We start from the raw sequence: 21,258 nt of genomic DNA, 5'->3' as shown, positions 1-21,258 counted from the left end.
CCTAAAATATTCTCAAGCCTTAGGTAAGATTTTGACCTCAAAGACTGAAACTCCTTATTGGCTCAGAATTTGATCAGAAGGTAGGAAGTTGGTACTGGTAGTTTTGTGGAGCAGAATGATGGAAAAGCTGCATTCAGCTTAACATTCACTATTTTTACTCTACAATAGAGATTTGAGTTGGTATTATCACTTTCCGAGTATGTTGTTGGAGGAGTTTTTTCTTTTTTATTGTATTTGTCTTGCCGTACATAATATAAATTTTAAAAACATTTTGGAAATGAAAATGCTATTTTATTCAACCTATTTTCATTTGCAAGGCTATCACATTGAGCCAAGGTGGGCAACTGGTAATTATCTCATTTCGAACACCTCTCAACCCTCTTTATTATTCTGTATCAAGTATTATGCTGTACGATACGTGCAACTGTCTTGTCTTATGTCATCAACATCTCAACTCACTGCCAAACAGGATTTCTTTAAGAAAACCCATGTTACTAAATGACAGGTTTCAGAGGAACAGCCGTGTTAGTCTGTATTTCCACGGTAAACATCTGATGAAGTGAGCTGTAGCTCACGAAAGCTCATGCTCAAATAAATTGGTTAGTCTCTAAGGTGCCACAAGTCCTCCTTTTCATGTTACTAAAAACGTATTTCCTTAACAGATCACCAGCTATGAAGACAAAACAGTAGCCTAATCTTAGTCAGGATCAATATAGTTTGTTGTTTGAACAGCTGGTAACTGGGCATAAAATCAATACCAGATTGTCACTATCTCATGGGAGAAATGGGGAGAATGCATAAGGGACAAACCCTTATTAACAGTGACCACCTACAGTCATTAAAGTGCACTAGCTATACACTGTACATTTATAGAGGCAAAATATGGAATAAAATTCCATTATAGATTAAAGCATTAACATTACCAGTGTCCATCACACACAGAACTCATGATCCCACCATTTAGAAAGAACATAGGAGAGCTAGAGATATGAAAAGAAAGGGAACAAAAACTATACAGTGACTTGGAAACTATATTTCTAGGATATAGGAAGAAGACACATGATCATGTGCGCCAGTGGTTCTCTCAACTGGGGGTCTGTGGGACCCCACAACTGAAACCCCAAGCCCTGGTGCCCCTCACTCATGGGGCTGAAGCCCCCAGCTCCCCGCTCCCCCCTCAAGTCGGAGCAGCAGGGAAATGAAACCCAGACCCGAGCTCCTCCTGCCTCTCCCACCCGAAGCTGCGAACAGCAGGGCTGAAGCCCCAACTTGGGCAGAAGCCCTGAGCCCACGAGCAGAGTTGAGGGGGCATGAGGGTGTTGTCCCCCAAAACTGCAGTGCCTTCCCCAGAGTAGGACCGTCCTGTGGACAGCTCCACACCCCCCCCCCCCAAGACACATACCTCCTCTTCTTTCTCAGCCCACTTCAGGCCCCACCCTCTGGCCAGATCCTAGGTGGGAAGCCAAAGCCAGGCAGTGCGGAGCAGCTGCTCCTTTGGCTGGTGGTGCCATGGAGTGGGCAGCTATGGCATTCCCCCATCTGCTGCTGGTGCCCGGGGTTGCGGCTGCTCCTCAGCTCCCAGACCCCTTTGACTGCTCACGCAGCCGGTCAGAGCTGCCCAAGGCAGGGACCTGGAGAGCCCTCAGGAAGCAGCTACCAGCACACAGACCCAAACAGGTCGGTGGCCTGCTGAGGTGAGTCGGGGGGGGAGGGGCAGCACTCCCTTTCTGGACCCTGCTGTGCAGAGCTAGCCTGAGCCCTGCCGGCCCTTGGTCCCCTCTCGCCCAAAATAGAAATCAAACTACACCTGTGCCCAAGGGTCCCACCCCTGGCCCAGAGCCCCAAGTTCCCCCTGCCACCGGGCCCTGCAGTTTTTAATAGCATGTTGAGGGGGTCTCAGAAAGAAAAGGGTTGAGAACCCCTGGTGTGCGCAACTCCTTCACAGTTGCATTGGAAAGCCAAATCTTGAGAGCTGCTGAGCATTCATATGCCCACTGGCTTTAATCAAATCACAGCCAAGCTCTACAAAAAGGAATTACTCAGACACTGTAAATGGAAGGACAAAGATTCTTCGTATACAAACAAGAGGCCAGTAGAAAAGACTCCCAAGTAGGTGACTGAAGGACCATCACAAGAGATATTCAAGAACAGATCAGATATATTAGTGGGAATTATTATTATACTATAAATGAATAAAGTGGATGATGTACTGTAGTCCTACAAAATGTGGTAGTGGGGAAACGGAAATCAAGGCAGATAACTGAACTAGTCTTATCTGGATTTATTCTATATATAAAAAGAGTAGTAAGGTACCATTACAACAACAAAGAAAGTTTAAGTTCACCAATTCACCTGCCTGAATAGAAGCAGCTTAAAGGAATGGGTTGCCAACCGATATTCTTGTAACCTGGGAAAGCACATGCATATATTTTTCTATCAGACTAGTGGGACACCAAGACAACACAATCTGTAATAACTGAGGAGGCAAAAATATTCTTCCATCCAACCACAAAACATCAGAAGGATATAGTTTTATAACTAAGTCCTCCATTGATTGTTTAGCATTACTGTATAAATTAGTTTATTGAAAAGTGCTTTAAACTAACTTTTGCTGACATATTATTCCAAATATGCATTCTCCATCAGCCAAAAATATTTAAAGCTGGAACCCTTGAGTACTTTTGAACGTAAACAGTTGTACTTATTGTTCATTTTATATATTATAATATACACACACACACAATGTGGTTACATATTTGTAGTAATTCTTAACAGTATATTTTATGGAATCATTTGTAAGGCAAATGGCATCTAGGCGCTTTACACTTTTCAAACAATAAGACAACAGGCAAAATACTGAAACTTTATAATAAATATCCTTTATATAACCATCCTTCTCCTTAATTCCCAATTGCCAAAAATAATCTCGTGGTCAATTAAAGGCCTATCAAATACATACTTTTGAAAGAAAGCAGATTAATTCTTACCTCCATTGCTAATGCTGCAGTTTGCTGGTCATAATGATTCAGAAGATTAGGCATAAAGGTGGTATTGTAAGGCAGGTCTTGGCACATCCTTAAGATGATTGGCTCACAAGAAAATAAACTGTGTCCACTTGTATGCCCCACCAAAACATCCAAGAACAAAAGAGAGCAGAACATCAAGCTAGTAGCCATCCTTCCACATGTGAATGGGAGCCAGTCACGGAGGCCTGTCAGATTATCCAGTGCACACGTTCAGATATACATGTACCGAAGGTTGGGCTTTAATGCCAGTATTTTTGCTGCTTGTTTGTTAAGAGTCTTCAAAAACTGAAATACTATTTGTGCTGATAGAGTCTTATTCACTCAGTCCGACAGAACACTCGAGACAGATGGGACATCTTGTCTTTTCTTTTCACATTATATAGGTTGTATTAGGTTAACGTGTCAAGTTGATTAACCACATTCCCACACGATAGAACCCATCCTGTTGAAACAGTAGCTGAGCTATGTTCTTCTTTTAACATATGTTCTATAACAGCCTAAAACAAAACAAAAACAGTAAAACCACTATAGTTAACTTCAAAATTAAAAATATAGTTAATTAATATAGAACAATATTAGCACAATAAATATTTAAGGTAATTTGTAAGTGTTGAAGCCAAGTGATTAAATCAAGAGACTCAGAATCAGTTTTCAGTTCTGATTTTTCAGTCTCTGTCTGAGACAGAAAGGGCTAGGTGCTCCAAAAATAGCTTGTTCTTCCTGTAGGGAAGGAGGGAAATGGAAGTGCCAGTGCTTCTATGTGATGAATCCTAAATATTTCCATCAAAGAGACATTAAGGCCTGGTCTATACTTAAAAACTTGCATCTACATAGCTACAGCATACAGGCATGTGAAAAATCCACACCCCTGAGAACGCAGCTATGCTAACCTAACCTCCAGCATAGCTGCAGCTAGGTCTATGGAAGAATATCTCCATTGGCCTTTCAGAGTAACAGCCGTGTTAGTCTGTATTCGCAAAAAGAAAAGGAGTACTTGTGGCACCTTAGAGACTAACCGATGAAGTGAGCTTAGCTCACGAAAGCTCATGCTCAAATAAATTGGTTAGTCTCTAAGGTGCCACAAGTACTCCTTTTCCATTGGCCTTGCTACTGTTGCTTACAGAGACGGAGCTCCCACCTGCAATTGAACTTAGCCTCCGAATTTGGAACTGCCCTTTGAAGAATTACAACTGAGTTTTCTATGCAATTATTTTTAGTGGAATATTTACAAATGTTCAGATTGAACGTTTAAAGTTTTTTATTTTGAAGTTTTGCTTTTTTGTTTCTCTAAACAATTCACACACAAATACAGTGATAAATCTCAAAAATGCAAATTTTGAAAAAAATATCTTGAATAAGGAATAATTCTAATTGAATTATGCCAAAATTAGCTGTTGCAGGATTGCTCAAATCATCTACTTTTGTTTTCAGATTATACTGGCCTGCCTCTGACACATCTGCCTATTCTCTTGGTAAACCTTTAGGCAGGCTGGGCAGATGAGCTGGAATATAAAAAAAAGCAGACGTAATGAAAGGGTCCTGGAGGACAGGAGCTTTAGAAGAGAACAAGTAAATGAGAAAGTAGAGGAGTATTGACACTTGAACAGCTCCCTTAGCACCATTGCCTCTGCTAACCAGCACATTAGGCAGCATCAGACTAGGCAAGAGCCTCTGCTCTGAGGCATCAGCATATCAAATAAAAGGAGTACTTGTGTCACCTTAGAGACTAACAAATTTGTTAGTCTCTAAGGTACCACAAGTACTCCTTTTCTTTTTGTGAATACAGCCTAACACGGCTGCTACTCTGAAGCATATCAAATGATACCATAATGCTGCTACCTCAATAGGCCTGGGAACCAAGGCAGCAGCATCAGGGAACTACTGCAAGCACTGATGCCTAGGCACAGAAGCAATGGATTCCCCCCAGCCAAGGCCTCCCAACATGACTTCATTCTCTTACATAGTCACCACATCCTAACTAGTCTCTTGAAAATCCTATAGCCCCCACTCACCCTACCCCACCTCCAACAAAGTATGGGAGCAGGAAAGAAGATACAGTGATATATGTGAGTGGAACTAGTGTGTTTGACTAGGGAGGCATGAGCAGAAAATCAAAAGCTTCTGCCTTCAAGTATCAGCACTTTAAAGGGTTCTTCCAGTGCTGCTTCCTTGGTTCAAGAAGTACCTCAGCATAGAGGAGCTAGCTCCTATATACCCCAGGCTACCCAGATTGCTCAGGCCTCTCCCAATCAGGCCCTGCTCTGCAATGGTCCCCAGGTCCTTCCACACCTCCTTTTTGCTTTGAGTGCACCAAGTTGCTGACCCTCTAGGAACCATTGCAACAGCTGATAATAAGTCAGAGCACAACATACTCCACCCATCCCTGTCCCCAAAATATCCTGAGGCTGAGAGCTGTGAAAGAAAGAGTGTATGGTTTTCAGACAGTTTTACGCTGGCTGGGGAACCCCTTTATGCAGCTGTCATTCCCTGGGGCTATTTCTCTCCCTTCACGATGTAAAAGTGTCAGAAGTGGAAAGTCTGATCCAGTATGCCAATCCTCCTCCATCAAAGGTTTGAGCCTTGAGAATGAGGGCCAAAGTGGAAAAAAAATGAAGTAGGAGAGCTACAAGACAGGTCTAGATGGCCCCTGTTCTCACTACCACTTTATTCTAGAAAATATTAGAAATCGAAACCTAAAGCACAGAACTCAAGCCTCTAACCAAATTGCTATTTGCAAAAGATTCAATGTAGGCCATCACCCAGATAACTGTTGGTACAAACAAGACTTCCAAGAGAACCTCAAGTGTCACGTTAATATTTCAGAGAAGAATCAAAGAACTGACAAACATAACAGGTTTGCAACCAAGAGGGGGTTTACATTAATTTGGGTGTGGTGGACTGTAAGAGCATTCTATACATTAGAAAGGCAAAAGGTTAAGTCCCTTATTCTTTCACCTAAAGGTATTAGAAAGTAAATTGGTTAGTCTCTAAGGTGCCACAAGTCCTCCTTTTCTTTTTGCGAATACAGACTAACACGGCTGTTACTCTAGAAAGTGGGTGAGTACTGTGGATGTGGAGATATTTGATTGACATTATATGAATATAGTTAAATTTAAAGCCATGGATTTGTGTACATGCACTTAAAAGCTTCCAATATGCTCATTTTGTAAGTGAGAAAAAATAAATATCAAGTAAATGTATGTATTTCAAGCTTTAAGATGGAATAAGGCAGTAGTTTTACCTCTAGCTGTTTGAGATTGTGGCCATTGAAGCCTTGAAAATACAAATAGGAAAAAAGACAAGACGGTAATCATAAAAATATAATTTTAAAATAACTGACCTTGTCCCCACGCTGCCCATTCCTCCCACACTGACTGAAATGAATACCATGTTTTGAAGATTAACTAGAGCAGATGAAGTACACAGGTAAAGACTCTGAATTTCAATAGATTTCCACAAGAAATATGCCATATCTGTCCACCAACAATTCTAACAGAACTACACCATCACAGTAAAGGAAGCCTAAAGAGCCTTTTACACTCCCACAGTTTAAGTAGCAGAATCATGGACCACAAAGCCAACTCTGCCCACATATCTACACCAGCGACACCATCACAGGACCTAACCAGATCAGCCACGCCATCACCGGTACATTTACCTGCACGTTCACCAATGTAATATATGCCATCATGTGCCAGCAATGCCCCTCTGCTATGTACATCAGCCAAACTGGACAATCCCTACATAAAACGCTTTGAAGAACTAACCAGACACCATCCCCAACTTCTACTTAAGGTGTACAGCCCCATTTGTCAAAGTGGATTGAACCTCAGGGTCCTGTGGCACCTCACTACTCTTGCAAGACCAAGTATTCATCCACGCACCGACACTACTTGGTCACCTAAACATCAGTGTATAAACATGCCTTTTCACCTCCAACTTGCTTGGCAATTTCACCTCTTTCTCCTGGACAAGAACCTAGACCGAGTAATCCATGCATTTGTCACTTCAAGACCATTATGTTATTGAGGCGGAGGTGTCAGCTGGTACAAAATGCTGTTACCCACCTCCATGGTCCAGGTCACCATGAGCACAACAGGCCTTGCTCAAGAGCCTTCACTAGCTCCCAGTCAGTTTCAGATGGCAACCTGAGCCCTCGTTTCTAATCTTCACAAACTATTAATGGATCAAACCCTAGCTCAGGGGTGGGCAAACTATGGCCCGTCAGGGCTTTGGATCCGGCCCGCTGGATTGCCCCCCATGGTGCCGCAGGCCCCACGCTGCTCTTAGAAGCGGCCCGCACCACATCTCTGCAGCCGGGCGTGGGGGAGGGCCGAGGGCTCCATGTGTTGCCCTCACCTCCAGGCACTGCCTGCCGCAGCTCCCCATTGGCCGGGAACGGGGACCCATGGCCAATGGGAGCTTTGCGGGAGCTACCTGGAGGTGTGGCAAGGGCAGCACACAGAGTCCTGTGACACCCCCACCCTCCAGAGGCCGCGCTAGGATGCGGTACCTGCTGCTTCATGGAGCAGCGTGAGGCCAGGGCAGGCAGGCAGAGAGCCTGCCCTGGCCCCTGTGCATGCCACTGCCACCCCAGAGCCACTTTAGGTAAGTGGCCCTGGGCTGGAGCCCAAACCCCTCCTGCACCCCACCCCCCAAACCTAAGCCCCCTGTTGCACTCCACACCCCTCCTGCACTCCTGCCCTTCATTCCACACCCCTCCTGCACCCCAACCCCCTTCCCTGAGCCCCCTCAAACACCCTGCATCCCTCTTCTGCCCCAATCCCTTGCCCTGAGCCTGTTCCTGCACACCACATCCCCTCCCACACACCGCACTCCCTCCCGCACCCTAACCCCCTGCCCCAGCTCTGCATACAATTTCCCCACCCAGATGTGGCCCTTGGCCCAAAAAGTTTGCCCACCCCTGCCCTAACTACATTAGGGACCCTGTTTCAGTCTAGGCATGGACAATGCAAATGACAAAGCCCAAGACAATGTGTGTTAAGAACTCAGGACTGTGCATTCTTGGTTGATGGGATCCAGCCATAGAATGAACTTCCAGAGTACTTTAGGAATTGTCATATTGGATCAGACTCAAGCTCTTTGTAGTCCAGTATCCCACCTCCAGCAGCAGCCAGCACCAGATGCTTCAGAGGAAGTTAAGAACCCTGCAGTCGGCAAAGCTACATTAGGTCTTGTCCTGATCTAACACAGAAACACTAAGTACTCCTCACTCCATTCTGATCCAGGACTTAAACTGTATTCCCCCGACAGACACAGACACACACACACTACTTCAAGCATAGATGTTGGGGAACGAGACAGCAACTTCAAACTCCCCCCCCCCCATTCCAGATACAGGGGAAATGGGGCAGGGGACACTCCCCACATTCCACTTCAATTACAGTCAGGGGCAGAGAAACCACACTGCAGTTCTCTCCCACTCCATTTCTGTTACAGATTAAGGGGGAAACCACACCACATCTGCCCCCATTTCAATTACACTGGGGAGACGCACACCACGCAGCTTTCCCCACTGTAGTTATAGACAGCAGGAGGGAGGAGGAGAACCCCCCCCCCCCCAATTCTCGTAGCAGACAGAAAGAGGGGAAGGAAGGGGGGAACCAAACTATATTTTCCTCCACACACCCCACTTCAAACACAGATTGGGGGGGGGACCACACAATATTCCCCCCACCCTCCATTGCAGGTCCAGGTGGGGAGTGGGGGGGGGAACCGCTCCTTCACACACAGGCAGCCTGCAGAAAGAGGGGTTCGCCCTCTTCTTTTCCTTCACTCCCCCGGGATTTTGGGGACGGGGAAGCTTCTGACTCGGCCATCTCCCAGCTCAGCCCTCTCCTGCACTGGGGCCTTCCCCCCCGCCAGCGCCCTCCTACGCTGGGGTGCTGTCCCTCCCCCCTGCCCCGGTCCTCTCCTGCACGGGGGTAGCTTGTGGGCTCTGACCTCGGCGGATCCCCTCCACCCCGAGGCGGCAGCTCCAGCGGGAAGAGAGAGGGTCGCCCGCCGCCCACGCCGAGGCCCAGGCTACCGCACTTACCCCAGCACCCGCCCTGCTGCCTCTCCGGCCTCGCCTCGCCTCGCCCCCAGAGCGGGCGGCGGCGCAGCGCGAGGAGGTGAAGACGGTAACGGCCGCGCCCCGCCCCCCAGACCCCCGCGGCAGCGCCAACGCCGGCCCCCACGGCGGCCTCCTGCCAGCCCCGCCCCCCCGCATCGAACGCGGGCCCCGCCTCCGCCTCTCGCTCCGTCACTCCCTGCCCCGCCCCGCCGGACCGCCCCGGAGAGCGGCGAATCAGAACCAGCCGGCTCGTTGCTAGGTAGAAGAGCCGGCGCCCCGCGGCCCCGGCCCTGATTGGCTGCTTCTCCCAGGGCGCTCGAAGCTGTTTCCATGGCAAACGGAATAAACTTGCCGGGAGCAGAGGAGACCGGGCCGCGGCGGGGGGCGCGGCTCCGGAGCCCAGGAGGCCAGGTGAGAGCGCGGGGGCGGGGCGTGTCCCCGCCAGGGGGCATCGATATCCCGGGGTGGGGGGGGCGCTCGGGGTATCGCCTCCATGGCGGTCAGGGGTTTATCGGCTGCTCACGGGCACTGGGGTATCGATTCCCGAGACACCGGGGGGGGGGGTGGTGGTTTCTGAGGAGCATAGGGCAGCACTTGGATTACCAGCTGGGGGGGCTATCACAGGGCAGGGGGCGCACCTGGGGTATAAATGCTGCGGGGTGCAGGGGACCCTGGGGATTCTTCACGATGCCGGACATGGGGGCACAAGGGATGGAGGGCATTGGGGGATAGTGGTACCACAGGGCAGAGGGGGGCACTAGGTGTAGGTAATACTTGGGGGGGGGTGGTATCGGGGGATATCAGTGCCGCAGGGGGATATTGGCTGCAGGGGGAGCACCGGGAATGTAGAGAACCACAGGGGCCATTGGGGGATACCAGCGTCGCAGGCTGCCGTGGGGCACATCAGTTCCACGGGGTGCAGGGGGAGAACTGGAAATATACAGTACAGTGCAGGGTCCTGGGGGATGTCAGGGTCCGGGGAGCACTGGGAATGGGCAATGCTGTGGGACGGGGGGGGATATCAGTGCTGCAGCGTGAAACGGGGAGCACTGGAGGGAATTGATGCCATAAAGCACAGGGGGCACTGGAGGCTGGCAGAATGCAGGAGAGCTGATGGTTTTGATGCCATGAAGAGCACAGGGCTTTCAGGGCTTCAAGGCCCAAGATGGGCCCTGGCCGAGGATCAGTGCCATGGGGCTGTGGTGGAGGTTATAGATGCCCCAAGGCATGGGGGAGCCGTGAGACTTAAAGACTGTGAAGGGCACAGGGGGAATCAGTGATATAGAGTACCAGGGGTACTGAGGGGTATTGACACTGCAGGAATAATAGGGAGTATTGGTTTCATGGGGTGTGTGGGGCACTGGGGTATCGATGTCACAGCAGGAGACTTCGGAGGAATTGATGCCGAGGGCGGCACTAGAGGCTATCAGTGCTGTGGGAAGCAAAGGGGATATAGATACTGCAGTGCAGTAGGGAGTATCGACTCTGTGGGGCTGTATGCAGGACTACTGATGCTGCAGAGCACAGGTGGCAAGGGGAGAGTTTCATTGCCACAGGTCATTCATGGGAGAGGGAAGAGGGCTGCAGGGCTATTAATGCCACAGGGTGCAGGGAGTCCAGGAGGTATCAAAGCCCCAGAGTGCAGGGAGCACTGTGGGGGGTGGGTATCACTGCCGTGGAGGCTCAGGAGAGATCAGTGTACCCTGATTGGGGGCATTAAAGCTGTGGGTCACAGGTAGGAGCTGTGGAAGGGACTGATGTCATGGGTGCCCTGGGGGGGATCATTTCCACTGGGAAGCGTGGAGATGATCAATGCTGTGGGGTGTAGAACTGGGGATATTAATGCCTGGAGTGGAAAAGGGTATTGATAATATAGGGTATGGGTCCCTCACAGGTATTGAGACCACTGGGGATGCGAGGGTGTCAACTCTAGAGTACTGAAGGGTGTCAATGCCATAGGGTAATTGTTGGCAGAGGGGGCACTTAGTGGGACACAACACCTTTTAATGAGATGCAGCAGCAAGAAGACCATTTTGCTGCCCATCCACTCAACAGCTTCCCATCATCTCTCTCTGTTTCACATTATTTCCCCCAGATCAATCCTCTTGTAGTTTCTCATATTGAATCTCATATACTTGATTCTTTTTGTTCTGTATACGCTAATCTCTCTGGTTTACCTTTCTATTACTGTGGTTTGCAACACTTGAAATACACAGAGGACAGTAGATGTGAATTAACTACTGTTGGCTCCCAGGATGATCATTTACAAGCAGTCCTCTCTTCCTTTCTAAACCTTAGAGTTTGGTTAGTTCATTCCAGGTGAAAGTTCTCTTATACCATCATGTGGATTATGGTCATTAGATTATTTCTGGGTAACGTGTTTTTAAACCTCTGGGAATATGAATCTCTGAAGAGCCAGGAAGGCTTAATAAAACAGTGCCTCTGGAAGACTTACTCTGACTATGATTTGCAGAAGGCCCTGAAATGGTATTCCAGAGGGTTAAGCCTAGATTAACATAGCTAAAGGAAATGAGTTTAATGCCCTTAGTTAATATGATCTGATCAAACATAGCATTAATCTTTCTTAAATGCAATCAAATTATTTTTTAAAACAAAGGGTTTGACCCAGCTCCTATTGAAATAAAAGAAAGTCTTCATTATCTTTAATGGGAGTTGGATCAGGGGGACTGAAATCATTCTGCTGTGGTAAACAACTTCATTTGCAAGTAGTGCACAACTGTATCATAAGGCAACCAATAAAATCATGTTCTAGAACACTAGGATTTGTCTGCTTGATTCTTACATCAAAGGAGCGCATATACCAATACAGTTCTGGATTCTAAGGAGCACCACAGATATTACCCATATAGTCAATGTTACCCCTGGCTATACAGAATAATACTGAGTACTTGTGTGGCCCATTTAACCTTCAAAGCACTGTACAAAGATTCATTATCTAACCGAATTGTGAAGGAACCATTTCAAGAGCTAATCTCCACTGGACTGGTGCTGGACAGCTTGGGGAGGAAATGTTGCCTAGTCAAAGAGGAGGCTTAGTGACCCAGAAAGTACCAAAGAAGAGAGTTGATAAAGGTACAGCAACTCAGTAAATGCCATGGGGACAATTAGGGTAACTCTTATCCATTGTGACAGGGTCGGGTCAGATGGCTATAGGAGAGTAATAGAAGGCAGATATATTAGCCCCAGGCTAAGTAGGTCCCTTTCCCCTGGGTAAGGTAACAGAGAAGGTTCCAGAACAATCAGGGCACCTGGGTTTTAAAAAGGAGCTCACTTCAGTTCGTGGTGTGCGTGTGAGGAGCTGGGAGCAAGAGGCACTAGGAGCTGAGAGTGAGAATGTGGAGGACTGAGGTATACAAGCATTATCAGACACCAGGAGAAAGGTCCTATGGTGAGGATAAAGAAGGTGTTGGGAGGAGGCCGTGGGGAAGTAGCTCAGGGAGTTGTAGCTGTCGCACAGCTGTTCTAGGAGGCACTCTAGACAGCTGCATTCCACAGGACCCTGGGCTGGAACCCGGAGTAGAGGGCGGGCCTGGGTTCCCCCAAAATCCTCCCAACTCCTGGTCAGACACAGGAGGAGTCGACCTGGACTGTGGGTTCAGAAAAACGGCCAAGCTGAGGGCTGCCATAAATCTCCAAGGCGAGCAAATCTGCCAATAAGCGCAAGACCCACCAAGGTAGAGCAGGAACTTTGTCACACCATCAAGCATCTCCTTGCAGCTGGGTGTCGTACTGCAGTCCTCTTTGCACTTCTGGCACCCCATATAGGTTGTCAACATTGGATGGCAGGACTTCAGTGGCTCAGCTCTCCACCCAAGTCACAAAGTCCAAATGAACCCCTTCTGGAGTAGTACAGAGTTCAATAACTAAGCAATCTGTTTGCCCTCCCTAGAGTCTTCAGCCCTAGCTATGAGCCCTTTAAATTCTGCTTTTTGTTCAGGCTCCTAACTAAGGCCTGCCCCTTCTTGGCGCTTACACCATTTTAACTGTGATCAGTAGGGAAACCCACCCTGTACCCTACTGGGAGTCACAACCAGGGACCCTATACATAGCTGCCACATACTGCTCAGTAGGGCAGTTCTTTGCTACTGTTTGTCTGGGCCTTTTCCTACCAGGCCCTTTTATCTCCAGCTCAGCACCAGCATCCTCAGGGTCTTCTCTCTCTGCAATCTCTCTTTGAGTTCAGCCTACCATAAACTTTACTTATTTGTGCAGCTCCTGCAGCCAAAGAAGAACTCCTACTCCTTCGCTCCTGCCCAAAAACTGACCTGCTAAGGGACTGCAGCTGCTTTTATTTGAGCCTGTTGGGCTCTGATTGGCTGTCGCTAGACCTTCTAGCCCTTGGAGAAACACGTCTCTCTGGCTTCTAAGATGGCTGTTCAAGTGGGCTTTTCTAGGAAGGACTACAGGACCTACCTTTTCCTTCCACCTCACTGTATGAGGGGGCAGGATGTAGAAGAGCAGCAGGGATCCATATGAGGTGAACCAACTGAGTTTGCTGCTAACATGTACTGTCTGTTTCTAGCCCTACTGATTTATTACATGAGTACAGCAATGGAAAAGTGTTCAATTGCCTAAGTAGTATATACCTCAATAGCATTCATCACCATATATTTTTGACAGGTCTCCACGCCCCATTTTGGGCTTATGTCCTGCCATCCGTTCCCATTTCCGTTGGTGTTGAGGTTTGGTGCTGTTGGCCATTTTGAAAAAGATTTTTTTATTATTATTTTTTATGTTTGAATAGGGGGCTTGTTGCAGTTTATGTTTGGCCACGTTTAGAGGCAAAGGTTGAAAAAATAGAAAGAGAGATTAAAAAAAAGAAATATTTGGTTAGGGTTAGAGGACAAAATGAAATAATGTTTGGTTAGGTTTAGTAAGGAGAGATGCTTTTAAAGGCCTAGTTTGGCATGTTATTAAATAATAGAGAGAACTTAAAGAAAAATAAAGTTTTTTTTGTTTTTAAAGCCAGGCACTCCATTGGTAATCTTTTCATCAACCTATTATTAAGCACATCCGTATACTAGCGTTTAACCCCCGCCTTACATAGATATATTTCTTTTCTTTCAAATAATTTAAGTTGCTTTTATCTGATCATGCTCTTCTGGTTCTGTCGGCCACTCATCACACACCAGTGCGGTGATCCTGTGTGGCCCTGGCTTGGTTATCTGTCAAAAAAAATAAAAAATTCATTTTAAGCGGATAAATGTAATAATTTTTTCACAACTGGTAAAACTTTCACTTGCTTTTACTGTAACAGTGTTGCTGTCTTTCCATGACTCGGGGTCTCTCAGTTGGTTCTTGACATGGCTATCCTCCGACGATCCCTCAGCTGCTATGTCCTTGTATACAGACTCTTCTTCCATTCCTACCTATAAAAAACAAATATATTTAACCATAAATATTTATAAAATATTTGTAATTTTTCATCAATTTGTTATAAAGAGTACCTTACCTCCACCTTTGAGTCTGCTTCCTCCAAAGCTGGCAACAAATTTTTTCACACGCAGTCCTTTTCCTCTTTTACAACTGGCAGTGATCCCATAAAGTTTTCCTGTTTCTTCTGTTCAATTTCAGGATGAAACGTGGGGTTTGGCAACAGCGCTGCCTCTTTAGCAAAATAAGTGTAAATGGGTCTTCTCTTCTGAACACGAGCTGTTGCACCCATAGACATTTCCGGCTTCTTGGTGTCTGTAGACGTCTTGTAAAAGGACGTGGCCATTGTGTCTAGGCTTCCAATTTTAAAACTGCAGTTTGCAAAAATACATGGTTTTAGATGCACGGTCAAATATTCATTGGCTAGAGTTTTTCAAATAATCCATCCCACGATAGCCTGTTTCTGAAAGGCTCTTGTTTTAAAATCTTGGTATGAAAGGATTGGTTCAAAAAGTGCATTCTGTGACGTAGCTGTAAAACAGCTTCGGATCCTTCCACCGTGAGGTGGGGATAGCTCCCAAAGTTCACCACGCAGAACACCTATCATTTCTCTACCAATAGTTGCTAAGGTAGGATGCTTCACTCTGCATGTGTTCAGTAATACAGACTCTCTTATTGCTTTATTTTTTTTTTATTCTCTAAAACCCTTTTTTTCTTTGCCCTGTGCTTATTTTTTACTCTCTTTCTATTCTTTAAAAATCATCTCTCCTTAATAAACCTAACCAAAAATCTTTCTTTTCTTTAATAACTTGCCTCTATTCTTTCAAACTAACCCTTTAAAAACAAAAATCTTTATTTTTCTTTAAGTTCTTTCTTTCTATTCTTTAATAACATGCCAAACTAGGCCTTTAAAATTCTCTCTCCTTACTAAACCTAACCAAACAATCTTTCTTCTGTTTAATAACCTTTCTTTCCTTTTGTCTTCTAAACCTAACCAAATCTTTCTTTTTTTTTAATCTTTAAGGCCTCTCTTTCTATTCTTTCAACCCTTTTCTCTAAACATGACCAAACACAAGCACTCAACAAGCACCCTATTCAAACATAAAAAATAATAAAAAAGTTTTCTTTTTCAAAATGGCTGATGGCACCAAACCTCGACACCAACCGAAACGGCAATGGAGGGTGGGATATAAACCCAAAATGGGGTGTGGAAACCTGTCAAAAATACATGGTGATGAATGCTATCAAGGCATGTACTACCTGCCTATATGAGCAGATGTTCCAAGTTAAGAGATCTCAGGTGGATCCTGCCCAGGATTCCCAGTATATACTTGTATTGTTCTAGAGGGTGAAATCCTTGTCAGGATTATAGAATAGGGGATGTTTTGTTCCCACCTTCATGTTTTCAGTCTCTCTGAAATCACAGAAGAGTGATGGTGTTCTCCTGTGACTCAGGAACTAAACTTAGGCCCCCAGATATCCGGTAAGGAGTCTAATGCTATTGGGGTGCTTGGAGAAAACCCATCTAGAAAGCTGGTGGAACAAGCCAGGCATTTTCTTAACAGCTTTAGAGATATTTTCATGACTGCACCTGGGAAGACTCATTTCAGTGAGTATTGCATCCAAATTAAGCCAGGTAGCAGGGTTCAGAAAGGAGTGTCCTGTGTCTTGGAAAGGATGTGGGAGACAGTAATGCAAGAATTAGATAACATGCTTGAATTTGTGTAGTAGAGGAATCACAAAGTGAATGGTGCAGACTAATTGTTTTGACACCAAAACCAGACAATAGTGTTCAGTTTTTTCTCTGATTTCAGAATAAAAGCCAGTAGTAGCTCTCTGTTTGATACCTACCCAGTGCCAGTAGTTGAGGTAAAACTAGATAAATTACAACTTTTGATCTGACTAAGGGATGTTGGCAAATACCTCTATTGCAAGAGTCCAAAGTAAAAAAAAACAGTGTTGCCTTATGGACTGTACCTGTTCCATAACCTCCCTTCCTTTGGTCTACACGTTCCACTGGCCATGTTCCAGTGCCTAATGCACAAGCCGCTGCAACGTGGTCCGTACTATGCCATGGCTTAACTCTGTGATGTGGCTATACGTTTCACCACATCATCTCAACATCTTCAGAAGGTCACTAACCATGCCCCTGTTAAAAAGCTGCATGCCATGAAGAATACCTCTGTCCAGATTACCCCGATATCTGGCTCTGTAGCCCAGTTCGTTCACTGTGCACCACAGGTCTGGTGAGGTTCATGTGAATGAAGATTCTTTTTGTGTTTGGTTGGCGATATGGGCATTATGGCTTCTGCCAGGCATAGTCTGAGCCACTTTCTTAGGCCTTATCTACACTGGCAGAGTTACAGCACTGGCAGTTGCAGTGCCGCTCAGAGAGCGCTGAAGGGAAACCACTTTTATGTGTTCACACTGTCAGCTGCCTGCGCAATAGTGTGTTCACGTTTGCAGCACTTGCAATGGTATTTGGATTGGTGCACTCTGGGCAGCTATCCCACAGACCATCTCTTCCTCTTCTGCCACTAAGAGTTGTGGGAAGGCAGAGGGGGTTGCAGGGCATCCTGGGTCCTATCCCCATGCCCCGTTGTTGCGGTTCAAATACAAGACAGACAAGGCTTTAAGCAAGCAAGCAGGCTGGTCTGCCGATGGGCTTCTGCCTGTCAGCTTTTCCACCCTCTCTTTTATTTCTCTCCCCCCTGCGCATTACATACTCCAACCGCAAAAGCAAACAACAAAGGAAATAATATGACTTTGATTAATATTCTTATTTACCAGCCTCTGTCTACTACAGTCCTTACCCTCAGGCCTTGAGCCCAGTCCAAGGAAGCTTCCCACGGTTCATGTCCTCTGGGCGACTTCCCATGGTCCATGTCCTTGGACGGAGCAGTGTGTGCACTGCTCCTACACAGCACTCAGGGTGTGCCCTGAATGTTTCCAGCTGCATGAACTCTACATGAGCCCTTCATCCCCTCCTTTTTTGTTTATTTGTGCTCGGCCATCTCATGGTAGCTGTCAATTTGCTTTTGCAAGCGATTTAACTCCCGGACAGACAAGGACATAACTTGGGGAGCCTGCCAGGGCGGGTCTCTACAAAGCCTTAACAAAGAGGGAATACATTGTACACAGCAGCAGCAAAAAATAAGCCCAACAATCACAAATACAGGATAACCGAAAAATTGTCGCAGCCATCCTAGAGAGGGCAGCCAACCTGTAAGCCAATTCCAAAAGCCCTCAAACCCCAGATCTTGGCGTATGTGTGCCGTAAGATTGGCCAATTCGGCCAGTCTAGTTTCTATGAAACGACTATTCTCAGTTAAGTTAAAACAACACATATGCTGAAACGTGGAACAGCCTAAATGATGTTTCAAGAGCAGAAAATCAATGGCTGCTCTGTAATCCAAAATTGCATCCCTTAATTCATGTTGCTCTGTGTTAAGTAGGGCAATTGCCTGAGATGTTGTATTAATTGCCTTTGCCGCAAAACACGCCAGGGCATTTAAAGTTCTTGCTGTATAAGTGGCAAGCCCGGGGACCCCAACAATAGAGGCCGCTAAGGCGGTATACTCAGAGCGGCTGAAAAGATTGACATCTGCGACACAATCTTCTGAAAGGGGTGTACTTCTTTTACTGCACTTTTGGCCGGCAAAAGGCAAAATTAGTGTTATTCTACTGAGGCAACAAAGGGTGCCATCGCTTAAATTTGCGGGAATATAACTAAAGGAACATGAGCCGCAGGTAAAAAACCACCCTGATGGTAGGATGATATGGCCATAATTGTACGAAACATTCATGGCATGGGAACAATTTAAAAAAGGTTGAGGAAATTTGCCAACAGCCTAAGGGCACCTTTGTACAAGTGCAATTGACCACACGCGCACAGGTGACATTGTTGGCCCCGGCCGGATACGGTGTGTGGAGGGATACGGCCGTTTGAGGCAAAGTATAGTTGGCCGGGCCCCAATTAGCCATGCCAGAGTACTGGGAAGAGAGATTCGCGTAAGCAGCGAGCATCATCTGATTCCCTATTTCCTCAGGGTGATGACATACTGGAATAAGGCATGTACCTAACAGTTCTCCGGCTGCTACAGAATCAGATAAACAAAAGTGGGTAACATTTGCTATTGAAGCCAATCTTCCCATAGGTTATATGTCATTCGGGCCCGTAACGGAGGAAGCACTCCCGAGCCAACCCCTACAGGAAATAGCAGGCACAAAAAGCATACAATCAATACAGAATTAGCAGTAATTTGGGCGAGAATTGCCAGAAACAGAGTCTCAGGAGTCTCTGGCTGTTGGTTTGCTGCCAGTCTTCATTGAGCCACGGCGACCAATGCTTTTACTGCTCCCCATGTCATGGGCTGGCTTGGGACGCTACGCCTCCTCCGTCTCCGTCCCGCCGTTGTCGACCCGGGAGGCACCGCGTTCTCCTCCAAGATCAGCTGAAACTCCGGTATGGGATTCGATAGCCCCTGGTGCCACGCCGTGCTGATTCAGTGCCGGTCGCACACAACGGGCCGTAACCCACAACGGTCCTGCAGGGAGAGACACAGCAGCATATCCCCGACCCCAAGTGATTAAAGGTACTGGGCCCAGCCATTGCGGATCGGGCAGCTGATGGTAATAGACACGCAGTCTTTCCAGTACCTCGGATTTGTGAAAATGCCGATCCGCGGGGGTCTGCTGATCTGCGTTCAGCGTTAAATTATTTAAAGTAAACAAAAGGATATGCAATTGTTGCTGAATGTCTCCTAAGGTTCGGAGACGCAGCTCCCCTTGTTTTAATTAAAAAGAAAAGGAGTACTTGTGGCACCTTAGAGACTAACCAATTTATTTGAGCATGAGCTTTCGTGAGCTACAGCTCACTTCATCGGATGCATGGGCATGCATCCGATGAAGTGAGCTGTAGCTCACGAAAGCTCATGCTCAAATAAATTGGTTAGTCTCTAAGGTGCCACAAGTACTCCTTTTCTTTTTGCGAATACAGACTAACACGGCTGTTACTCTGAAACTTGTTTTAATTGTTTGTCGAGCAAGGTTTTTAGCGTGCGATTTGCACGTTCAACAATGGCTTGGCCCGTGGAATTATAAGGAATCCCGTGTTTGAGACAGACGTCCCATTGGGCACAAAAGGTGGAGAGGGCTGTGGAGCAATAGGCTGGGGCATTATCCGTTTTTATCTGGCTCGGGCGACCCATAACAGCAAAACAGGCTAGCAAATGGTGAATAACTTTGGGAGTGGCTTCCCCACGCTGTGGGGTCGCCCAGAGGAATCCCAGATAGGTATCAATGGAAACATGTAAAAACGAATAGGGGCGGAATTGTGGCACGTGAGTGACATCCATTTGCCACAGCTGATTCGCTGCGGTGCCTCTGGGGTTAATGGCATAAGAAAAGGTAGGGGCAGCAGCGGCACAGTGGGGGCAGAAACAACCAATAGAACATGCATGATCAGCAGGAATGTGAAACTGTCAGGCCAAAACAGAGGCAGACTGATGGAAAAAGGAGTAGCTTTCAATGGGGTCAGAAAAAAGGGAATTTACCTAACCATGTAACGCGCGATTGGCGCGCGCATTGCCCTCAGTAAGTAGCCCAGGCAGAGGGGTATGACTGCGAATATGAGCAACAAAATAAGGGAAATTACGAGTGGTGATGAGATACTGTAAGGACAAAAACAGGCGAAGAAGGTCTGCATTGACCTGAGGGGTAATGAGGGCAAGGGGTAAATGATCAATTACCTGATAAACATAATGCGTGTCCACGATTAAATTAAAGGGACAATCAGCAAAAAGTTGAAAGGCCAAAATAACAGCAGCCAGTTCTGAGCACTGCGCGGAACGCTGAGACAGCGTAAAACAAGAATGCCAATGAGGGGGGTCACCTAATTGATAGGCGACAACACCGCGATGTGGAGAGCCATCAGTAAAAAGAGTGATAGCTGAAACAATAGGTCGAGAGCGGCTAAGACGATGTACGATTAGTGGCACCTTTTGTGTAATCACCAACCGAGGATCTTTTGGGGGATTATAAGAGATCTCTCCCACATAATCACAAAGAGCAACCTGCCAGGCCAAGGAAGTGTGGTACAAGGAATCAAATTCACTACGTGACAAGGGGAACACAATGGCAACTAAATCAGTGCCCGTGAGTTGCACTGCACGGTGGCAGGCTTTTCGAACAAGATCGGACAGGGCGTCTAAATAAGGATAAATGTTCCAAGGAGGAGTGGATGACAAATATATCCACTCTATGATAGAGACGGCTGTGTCCGTACGAGGTACAAACAGAGCTGCAGTAGGCATATGAGGGGTGGCAAGGAGAACCAACCGCAGGGGACGAACCTCAGTGAGTCTATCCACAAACTGCTAACTCAACGCTGCATTGATCTGTCGAATGCAGGCAATGTGCTCCTCAGTGATGGCAATAACTGCGCCTGGTGCCCGTAGGAGCTTGAACAACGGCTGCAGCATCGATGTGGGGAGACGGAAGTAGGGTCGAATCCAATTTAAATGAGCCAAAATCTGTTGTAATTTAACAAGGGTTAGGGGTTGGGGTAGGACCACTTCCGGGAGAACAGGGGCAGCATAGGTTTGTAAAACCTTATGCCCAAGGTATTGGTAGTGATAAGAGCGTTGGATTTTTTCTGGTGCCACTAACAGGCCATTTTGGCTGAGAATCTGAGACAAATATTCAAGCTGTTGTGCCATGACCTGGGGACCACTAAGCAAAATGTCATCCATATAATGGTAA

General features: G+C 46.7%; 2 protein-coding genes across 7 annotated transcripts in view; one reads left to right on the top strand and one right to left on the bottom strand.

Annotated features, from left to right (window-relative positions):
- FZD3 (frizzled class receptor 3) overlaps positions 1-9,186 on the bottom strand; it is a 104,714-nt gene extending 95,528 nt beyond the window's left edge. For 2 of the 3 annotated variants that reach the window (XM_073335623.2, XM_073335626.2), the window contains exons 1-2: positions 9,085-9,186; positions 2,988-3,523 (exon numbers count right to left, since the gene is read on the bottom strand). In XM_073335623.2, coding sequence (XP_073191724.1) covers positions 2,988-3,176 — 189 coding nt within the window. In that variant the 5' untranslated portion in view covers positions 3,177-3,523; positions 9,085-9,186. Of the gene's footprint in view, positions 1-1,402; positions 1,941-2,987; positions 3,524-9,084 lie in introns of those variants that run through there. The other variant, XM_073335624.1, reaches the window with a different exon arrangement.
- Positions 9,187-9,423: 237 nt separating this feature from the next.
- Positions 9,424-21,258, top strand: part of FBXO16 (F-box protein 16) — a 78,109-nt gene continuing 66,274 nt past the window's right edge. For all 4 annotated transcript variants that reach the window (XR_013635531.1, XR_012157877.2, XM_073335620.2 and 1 more), the window contains exon 1: positions 9,424-9,513. Coding sequence is in view for 2 of the 4 variants with exons in the window: in XM_073335620.2 (XP_073191721.1) it covers positions 9,433-9,513 (81 nt within the window). In the remaining 2 variants the exon portion in view is untranslated. The remainder of the gene's footprint in view (positions 9,514-21,258) is intronic.

This window comes from Lepidochelys kempii, chromosome 3, assembly GCF_965140285.1.
Source record: "Lepidochelys kempii isolate rLepKem1 chromosome 3, rLepKem1.hap1, whole genome shotgun sequence".
Lineage (NCBI taxonomy): Eukaryota > Metazoa > Chordata > Testudines > Cheloniidae > Lepidochelys > Lepidochelys kempii.
Note: the sequence above shows the minus strand (reverse complement) of the source record. Positions and strands in the feature narration are given on the sequence as shown.